We start from the raw sequence: 10,571 nt of genomic DNA on the forward strand, positions 1-10,571 counted from the left end.
TTCAGTTGTGACGCTGCCAATCATACCATAAACAAACCTAATGAATCAGTTCAATAAAAGTAGTTTTAAATTGATCCAGGTTTAACAGCAAGGAAATGAAGTTTCAAGATGCCAGCCCAAAATTATATGTGGTATCTCCCATTTTTCTTAATTATAAAAATACCCTTTTAAAAAAAAAAAGAATAATATTTCTGAACTAAATTTTTGGTTTAATGATCAATATTTACTAATTTTTCGGTACCATACAAAAATTTTCAGAAATTTCAAAATTTACCAGTCCATAATGAAAATTTAGTTGATACTTCAAATTTCCGGTAGTGTATTTTGTCAAATTTTTTTGACGATCAGGATTTTGCCAACAGTGTTATGGGGTTATGATTTCATCGACAATTTTGTGTGATCTAGAATGAATCCAAGATTTTATAAATAGGGGTATATGTTTTAGAGAAAGACATCTAAAAAATCTTCTTCCTCAATTTTTTATTAAGGCAGAATCATATTTCAACGGAAACAATCCTCCTGTTGTGTTCAAGCTTCTAGATGGCGCTTAATCTCTTGCTAACTTGACTGATAAGTTGAATGAATTGATGTCGGATACCGAGAACAGAAGGGTGGGAAAGATCGAGTTTCGTGAAGATTTGGTTGATAATAATGGAAGGGTGAAATACAACATGATTGAGTTGAAGACTGGTGAAAATGTGATGGCCATGTGAAAATCATTTCGCCGTAGGATAACTAAGGTGCTGATTGAGTTTGATGCGCAGATTTCAAGATTTTTCGACGACATAATCAAGATGCTTAAACGTCCAAAATTATCTGGTGGTACCTAGGTTTTCTTGTTGAGTTATTTTTAATTTATGATTGTTGTACTGTCTTATGTTATGTTCATCTTCGAATCGAAACATGTAATCGCCAAAAGATTATGCAACAAAAATACAATGAGATTATGCAATAAAAGTACTGAGTCACAAAACATATATAATATACAACTATCAAATCAAAAATCTAAATAGACCCCCCACGAACTATGTGTGCTACACGCAACAATCTTGTAAAAATCTCGCCATTCGGGTTTACCAAACCGATGACGTTATCCATAATAATGACGATCATCTAGAGACATTTATGGTCATCTGAGCCTGGTGGAGGTGGAGGTGGAGGCAAGTCGTCATCCGGTACCTCAGGACCAGAAACCCTAGCAATAAAAGGCCCCCAGCATTTAAAGACTCTGCAGTAGGTGGTATGAGGCGAGGATGTGCTATGGTGAAATACCACTCCAAATAACCATCCTCAGACTGCGAAGGGTGCTGAACCCTCACTGCCCTAGATCTAATCTCACGGGAAGAGTTGATGATGTGGCTTTGAAACCATTTATTAATTCCCCCTTCTAGAGCCTCCAAAACTGGTCGAAGGATTCCCTGGACATAACCATGATGTCGCAGACATCTCTCAGACAAGTGTCTAGCCACCGAGGTCTCCAACCTCATATACCTTAAATATAATGCATCGTCGTCGAATGTACGACGGGCCCGGTGAGTTGTGTATGGTGTCCAGACGACATCATCTACTGTCTGATCATCTAGCCTCCTCCTGTATTCCACAACACCACCGGAAATCGCTTGTCTGGCCTTGCATCTCCTTTTCTGTGGAGCGTCGGCTACGGCACGCTACAGTCTCCTATCACAGATCCTGGGAAAATGCTCGTATATCCAGCACTGGAGAAATAAAAACTAACTAGTGTTACAAACAACAATAAAATAAAAACAATTAAGAAATGCTCGTATAGCTGGAATAGACTTAGATAACTAGCAAGTTGTTAGGTCTCAGACACATTCGCAACTCCAAGTGTCGTATAGAGCATAGCCAAGGCGACTACTCCACAAGCCCAACTTGGAGTCTCTAGGCTACCGAACAATCACAGGTATCAGACATCAATATAACCACCTGACTTATCTCCAAAGAGAGTACATGCCATCAGATGTAGCATGTACACCCTAGCAACATGAACCTATTCAGCCTTAACAAGTACCTCCTCGACAACAATATGAGCATGTACGTCCTCCACAACAATAGGAACCTGCTTAGCCTCCACAAGTACCTCATTGACAAAAATAGTATCTTGTGCCTCCTCCATAGCAACAAGAAACTGCTCAGCCTCCACATGAGCAGGCTCATCCACATTAGCTTAAACTCTAGCATCTCGACGTTGGGGTGCGCGGAACTGTCCTTGCGCCCACTTAGCCATCCGTTTTCGGTGAGAACTGGTCGGAGTATATCGTCCAACCCGTAGCTGAGAAGCCTCTGCCTCAGTAGCTCTAGCGGCAACTCTCATTCTATCAGTGGTCATGTCGACAATGATGTTGCCCTTTCCTCTAGTCCTCACTAAAAAATGGAAAAAACAAAAAAAAATAGTAAGGAAGAAATTCTGAAAATTTCAAAAATATTTGAACTACTAGAAATTTTTGGAAATTATGAAATTTTTGGGAAATTTTGAATTTCTGGTATTCCACTATTTTTTTCAAAGAATTTTTTATAAGAAGGTAAAATTTTCGGTATTCTACTTACTATTTTCAAAGAATTCCAGTATAAAGTTGAAATTTCAAGTATCGCTCATGATTTTTCAAATTTTGGGTTAGAAGACGTGAATTTGTGAAATGGTGAAAAATTTGAGTAGGGTTATAATGAACTTTTTATTGGATTGAGGGGGATGTCAAAAAAATTTAGGGAGTGACATGTAGAATCGTCCAAAAAAATTTATGATATCTTTGAAGGCTAAGATATGATATAGAGCTCAATAATGATATAATAGAGGCACGCGTGATAAATAACTGTCATATTATGTATGATGCAAAAATGATAACTAATTTGATATTATTATTTTATCATATATCAAGTTTTTTATACAGTCACCTCATAATAATAAGATCATAATAATAAGATGGTTGAAAATCTAATATAAATAATAAAATTACTTTTAAAAAAAAACTAGGATAAATGTTATTTTGTTGAGAGTCCTTGGTTGTTGAAAAAGTTTATTGGTTCCATATGTCCTTATATACTAGAGAGACTTCATAATCCATAGTAAAGTGAACTTCTCCATACATGTCACAGCCTATATTTTCCATTTGGTTAATCATGGCAATTTCATGTTTGCCCAAGTTAAGTGATGTCATTCTCATTTTCATTTCAATTACCATAGTTTCTTGAATTTTCCTATTAAGGAGGAGTACATAGTTTTCAAGTTGATTCAAGTCTATGAGTCTTTATTTGGCACAATAACTTCAATCATACATTTTCATATGTTCATTGGCTACATTTGCTTCAATGATTCTTGTCATGTGTTTGGAGCCCTTATTTATAGGGCTCTAATATGGCATTCTCGCTAAGTGAGACTTGTAGCTCTCCTAGCACGCTTATTGTTTTCTTCCTTTAAGTCATGTCACCTCATTTATAATTGTCTTTGTCGCCATACCTCACTTAGTACGCCACCCATTCTCGCTAAGAAAGCAAACCCCTACTTCTTTTTGAAGTAACTTATGGATGATCAGGATCTGTCCTTACTTAATTTGTCTATATTTTGTCACCTTTTGACTTTTATTGTTTTTTTACTTGTTCTTATTGAATACACAGTTGAAATGTTCATGCTGACGTATTGATATATCTGCAAAGGATCCATAGAATGTAACACAGGATTCATCGAGGGAAGGAAAACAGTACAGTGTGTGCCTATTGTACATAATAGGGCTTGTAGTCGCCCGTCCATCATGATGTGCGGCCATGTACTGAAGAAGACGACTGTTGTCTACAACAATTGCCCACTTAGAAAAATGTGGAGAATGACATGTCCTTACCCAGTAATTGTTTGGGAAGGGAAGTCAAAGAATAGGGCTACGTTCTCTAAGATCGTAAGGAAAATGCAATGCCCCACTCCCATGTTCCATAGATAGAATACTCTAACTGCTCTTTTTGGATCCTAATATTCAGGCCTAAGAGGTTCCTATAAATACCTTAGCCATAAGGTTACGAGAGACATTCAATTCACTTAACAAACGCCAATATACAGAGCCTTTCATCATTCTTGTGTGAGTTTGCTCTAACACCATAATAATCCTAAAACCCTCTAATAGTCCTACATAGTTAGGGATTGTCACTCATTGTACTTTAAGCAAGTACAAACTTTTTGAAAGAGCTTTGAATAACGACATGATTTTCTTAAAATGCAAATTCATATTCAACATTATAAGCATCCATAAACTATAGCATGAAGATGAAAAAATTTCTTTACAAAAGTATGATTTTAAAACATGTTCAGATCGATAGTCAATTATTCAATTCACTCAACAAAAACCAATATACAGAGCCTTTCATCATTCTTGTGTGAGTTTGCTCTAACACCATAATAATCCTAAAACCCTCTAATAGTCCTACATAGTTAGGGATTATCACTCATTGTACTTTAAGCAAGTACAAACTTTTTGAAAGAGCTTTGAATAACGACATGGTTTTCTTAAAATGCAAATTCATATTCAACATTATAAGCATCCATAAACTATAGCATGAAGATGAAAAAATTTCTTTACAAAAGTATGATTTTAAAACATGTTCAGATCGATAGTCAATTATTCATCAGAGTCATGATGCTCACTAAGTATTACTCAAATGATTAGTGGTTCCCTTAATATCAGACAATGCATCAACTATAGAAATATTTTGTACTTCATCTAAGCAATATCACAAGATACACAATCAGTCATGAACCACAAATGTCTTTATTTTTTGTCGTAACGTGGTTGGGGTGCAAAATTTTTGTTGGTTTTTTTAGGATTCAAAAGTGCTTAGTAGATAAGAGAGCAAAACTTTGTGTATCGTTTTGTTTTGTTTTGTTTTCAGTGTCTCTTTTCTTTTTCACTTACAAACTTTTCTTTTTGGTGAGTTTTTATTTTTTGTGTAAGTTGTGACATTTTTTTTCTTCTTTTCTTCTTTTTTTCCTTTTTGACAGTCAAAGTACATTAATTTTATTTTTGTTTACAATCACCAATTACAACTTGACTTTTTTCAACCAATTCCATTTCCCACAACTTTATCATTTGTGAACCCTAGAATTCTAAAGCTCTCCTATCTTTAAGACAAGGTATGAACATTGTTTTTCTTTTAAAATTAGACAAGGGTTATAGCTTTTAAATAACATAGTTTTTTACGTTAAGTCTCATAGGGATCGCCAAAGGATCATACCATCACAAGGAAGACTTTATGGTCAAGTAGTTTTCACTCAATTAAACAAACAATTCCTTTATCATATCCATGACATCATATATAACAAGTAATATCATGAATGATGTTATATCATCATAATTAGAATGCATGTCTACTCTCATTTATATATATAAAACATAAGGTATGCATTCATCTCACTTGCTTTAGGCTTGTGATTCTTGACTTATATTGACATGTTTTCACCAAACAAGTAGTAAAGTAAAACTTTAAACAGACAATCAATTAATGATCAAGCTATAATTTGGAGATAATCATAAAATTAACCATGAATGGATCATTTTAAAAGAATAAACTTCTTATCATGTAATTGTTATTCTCATGTTAATAGAAAAATCAAATGACCATTTCTTTTCCTAAAAAATAAAATATTTTTTAAAGAAAAGAAAGACCATATATATTTTTAATTTATTTTATTTAATATGGTTGTTTGATTCATTTCTATTAATACTTAAAATTTGGTGTAAAATTTTTAAACTTACACCTAGTGTCAACAGATCCTATATATATATATATATATATATATATATATATATATATATATATATATATATATATATATATATATATATATATATATATATATATATATATATATATATATATATATATATATATATATATAACGTATATAAGTCTAAAATAGTTATATCAAATCTCAACATTCATTAATAGTACACGATCAAACTGTCATACAAATAGTTTATTTTTTTAGGAAAAAGAATGAACAATATATATTTTTTAGGGTAAATTACAGTTTTTGTCTCTATATTTTGTCTATTTCACGAAATTAGTTTCCCTATTTTAAATTTAAATAGTTTTGGTTCCCTATTTTAAATTTAAACAATTTTAGTCTCCCTCTCATATTTTTCAAAGAAAATTGATGAGATTTTTTATTTTTTAACTTATATTTTTATTTACAAAGTTCAATAATAGGTTTGTAGATTTTTTTACCTGAATGCCACAAAAATGGAAGTTTAATACCACAATGCCACAAAGTGAAAAAAAAATACCAGAATGCCACCTTTCCAGTACAGGTCCGGCCAGGCCTTGGACGGACTGGAGAAGGTTTTTTTTTGCACGTTGGGGTCCGGCCAGGGGTGGGCCGGACGCAAACTAGGCCATTTTTTTTTAATTGATTTAAATAATTTATTAATTATAAAAATTGTTTTTTTTTAAAAATGATTAAAAGACAATAAAATATAATAAAAAACATTATAATATAATTAAAAATAATTATTTGCCAATATTTATTTTAATTGAATTTAAAGATTTATTAATCATGAAAATTGTTTTTTTATTATAAATAATGATTAAAATATAATAAAAAATTAAAAAAAATGTTATTTTAATTATTAAAAATATGAGTGTAAGTCACGGGTTGGACGAACATGTGTAGGTTCGGCCAATAGATGGACGAGCATGTGTAGGTTCGGCCAATAGATGGACGAGGACATATATTTTATTATTATTTTTTTGCCTATAAATAAGACTGTACAGCCACATTTCCACTCACACCAGTTACAATTGAAGGTTTAGTGTTACTATTGGAGATGTCTTCTGAACCCCTTCCAACGTTTCCACCTATGAAGAGAGATGCAACATTATTTTTTCAGCAACAAAGCCTCCGTTGAAGATCAAACTATGGAACACCCAAACTTTCGAGCATCTACAGAGGCACTTGATCGGATGGTTAGACGGAAACATTCTCGAGGGTGAAAAGATAAGGAAAATTGAAAGGCAGGTCACGGAGAAAGGCCCAAATGGAGTAGTAACTCGTTCTTGGAGAGCCGTGAAAAATGATGCTGGTGTCCTTATGATGATGCTAGGACCACATGATATTGTGTTGATGGTTGTAATCTCTTAGAATATATTTTATTTGTTTCCTGTGATGTCGTTTTAAGTGTTTCCTGTGTGGTTGTTTTATTTGTGACTGTCTTTATTTCGATGTCATTGAATGTTGTTTTAGTAATGTGAAATGTTGTTTTAGTTATGTTTAATGTGAAATGTTGTTTTAGTCATTGATGGTGGCAAACTCAATTAAAAAGACATTATATTACATTCATAAAGCTAGTTGAAGTAAACATTAAATAAAGCTAGTTGAAGTAAACATTAATTAGGCCTATTGGACGGGCCTACTACATTTGGACATTTACTTCGGATATGGCCTACTTCACGGCATATCCCACACATTCTCTTTTCTTTTTCCACGTCGTCCATTTCGGTTCGAATCCGAGTACTGTTAGGGCGTCCTCTTTTTTTCCTACGCATAGTTTCGTCATGACAAAGAGTAGGCCCTCTATATTGCGGCCAATTGTCTTGATGTGGGAGGATCTGGAAGCTTTGTTGGTAGACTTTAAAAACATGTTGTATCTTGAACACGTCGGGTATGTGAATGGTGTAGTCTTGGCGTATACTTTCACATGCTGCAATCACATGTGAGCAAGGCAAATGGAACGCTTGAAATTTTCCACAATCACATGTTCTTTTTCGCAGATCAACACCGTAAGTACCAGTTGGACGACCATCGTTGCGGTTTATTCTTTCGGCCACCATAAAATAGAATCTCTCCCGGTCAAATTGGTAAACATTATGACTGCTTGCTTTGTTGACTTCTTCAGTCATCCCCTTGATACACTTGTCTGTAAAAGTTTGGCCTGATGTCAACCTCTTTGTCCATTCATGTCCGCGTTGACCAAATAATGCTCCCATCCGAAAATATGTGGCCGAAAACAAAGACGCTATTGGAAGATTTCTGATTGCCTTTAGCACAGAGTTCATTGCTTCTGCAAGGTTAGTCGTCATGTGTCCCCATCGTTGCCCTCTATCAAACGCCCTTGCCCACTTCTCCCTGGGGATATTTTCAATCCACTCCAAAGCATCTCTATTTGTCTGACGAATTTCGGTTCTATAGTAATTGTACGTTGACTCTGTCAATGCATATCCTGTTACAAATAATAAACATGTCAAGAAACCGACAAAGATCATTTGACAAATGTACTTCACAAAGATCAATTAGACTATTACCCATGTTGACGAGTTTTTTACGTAGTTCCTTGTCTCTAATCGCACGCATAAAATTTTGCGCGATATGCCTAATGCAATAGACATGTGAAGACGGAGGATTTTGCCATCCATTTGCAGGATCATCATAGGCACTTTTAATCGATGGATGTCTGTCTGATATTAGGCATAGATTGGGTTGGGGTGTCACGTGGCTTCTTAGATTACGAAGGAAAAAACTCCAAGCATCCTTGGTTTCACCCTCGACAATAGCAAAAGCAATTGGAAAAATGTTACCATTCCCATCCTGCGCCACAGCCATCAACAATGTCCCTTTGTACCTTCCATACAACCATGTTCCGTCGACTTGAACAATTGGCTTGCAATAGGCAAAACCATGGATGCATGGTTGAAAAGCCCAAAATAGATGCATGGACGAATCATGTTGCAGTCCAACCAGGGGTTGGCCGAACCACAAGGGAGTCTGCCCAAGGGTTGGCCGAACCCAAACACACTTGGTTGGCGTGCGTCCAAGGGTGGGACGGACCACAAGGGGGCACATTTTTCGTTCCATGCTGCATGCAATTGTCCAATCAAGCAGTGTGCAATCCCATCATATAGTAGAAGCATGCAAGAGATTGTAATATATGTTGGATAATAGAATTCCCCATATATTGCATGCATTACACTTGTTAGTCCAATGGGTTATTGCATGCATTCACTTTGACTATAAATTCAACCTCTCATTATCACTCCAAACTCATCACATCTTCCAAATTTTAAATTTGCATATTCATCTGAAACACACAATCACACAATATGTCTGGTTTGCTTGCTTTGGGAGATAATCATCGAGGAACAAGAGAGAACGTGGCTGCATTCGTACGTATTTTAAATTTGTTACTAGTATTTCTTATACGTATTTTTCACAATTTATTGTTTTTGTATACTAACCAAATTATATATTTTTTGTATAGGATGAGTCTAAAAGGTTTAGACTACATAATCATATATTTGATAGGGAGCCAAGTGAGGCTATCAAGCCTAACTTGGAAAGAGCCGGGTTTGGAATCGTCTCCAAAATCAACTTTAGAAGTGTTGATTCTAAACTTGTAATTGCGATGCTTGAGAGGTGGAGGCCTGAGACACACACGTTTCATTTGCCGACCGGTGAATGTACAATCACATTAGAGGATATAAATATGTTGTTTGGCCTCCGCGTAGATGGGAGGGCTGTAATAGGTGATACCGAAGGTCCCGATTATGCTTGTATCGATGCTTTAGGCATACAACCTTTTAGTGATAGGGTGAAGGGTGCGGTAAAATTGAGATGGATCCACGACGAGTTGTATGATTTAGAAAAACATTCTCAACAAACCGAGGAGGAAAATATACTGCATGCAAAATTATATATCTTAAGTATGATTGCTGTTTTATTTCCTGATAAATCTCATAGTGTATTGCATTCTTGTTGGTTCAAATTTGTCAAAGATCTTGATGAATGTGGCAAATATAGTTGGGGGTCTGCGTGTTTGGCTTACCTTTACAGGGAGATGTGCAAAGCATGTCGTGTAGGATGCATGAGTGTTGCAGGCTGCTCACTCATTCTCGCTGTGTGGACTTACTATCGCATTCCATGACTTGCTCCAAGGAGTGAAATTGCTTCATCCTATCCATACGCCACTAGGTAAATTCTTTATTCTATATATTTATTTTTCCACTAAATTAACGCATATTCCTAATTGAACTTTTTAAATATGCAAGATTTGCACAACGAGGTATGGAGTATTTCTCATCTCCAAATGCTTTTCTTGATGGATATCGTTTCATTTTGGATCACATGGTCCAAGGAGATGTAAGTTATTTTCCAAGCCATATACTAAATCTTTCATCTACGTGGATACGACTCTTATATTTATTTATGTCTTACAGTTTTTGTGGAGGCCTTACGAAAAATATCCTCGTCGCACTCAACGAGAAGCTCGAGCGTGGAGTGCAACTACATATATTATTTGTTTTCACATTGTGGAAATGCATCACGCCGACAGGGTTAGGCTTCAATTTGGTTTTACGCAAAACATCCCTCAACCCCCGAGGTGTCTTGGAGATCATCACTTGGTAACGAAGAATGATGTAAAGGATTGTAATTATAGAGATTTGAACATTCAAGAGAACAACGAGTGGAAGGGTAGAAAAAACTTAATAATGACAGGTGAGGTGAGTACTACTTTACGCCACACCGATGAATATATGCAATGGTTAAGAAATATTCCATTAATATATTTGTCGAAAGAAAC

General features: G+C 35.2%; 1 protein-coding gene across 1 annotated transcript; it reads left to right on the forward strand.

The window, feature by feature from the left end:
• Window positions 1-9,093: 9,093 nt before the first annotated feature.
• On the forward strand, window positions 9,094-9,914 carry LOC131605397 (protein MAIN-LIKE 2-like). Its single transcript, XM_058877755.1, has 2 exons — window positions 9,094-9,156; window positions 9,252-9,914. Exons 1-2 carry the CDS (start codon window positions 9,094-9,096, stop codon window positions 9,912-9,914), a joined length of 726 nt encoding a protein of 241 aa, XP_058733738.1.
• The last annotated feature ends 657 nt before the right edge of the window (window positions 9,915-10,571 follow it).

This window comes from Vicia villosa, linkage group LG5, assembly GCF_029867415.1.
Source record: "Vicia villosa cultivar HV-30 ecotype Madison, WI linkage group LG5, Vvil1.0, whole genome shotgun sequence".
NCBI classification, from domain to species: domain Eukaryota; kingdom Viridiplantae; phylum Streptophyta; class Magnoliopsida; order Fabales; family Fabaceae; genus Vicia; species Vicia villosa.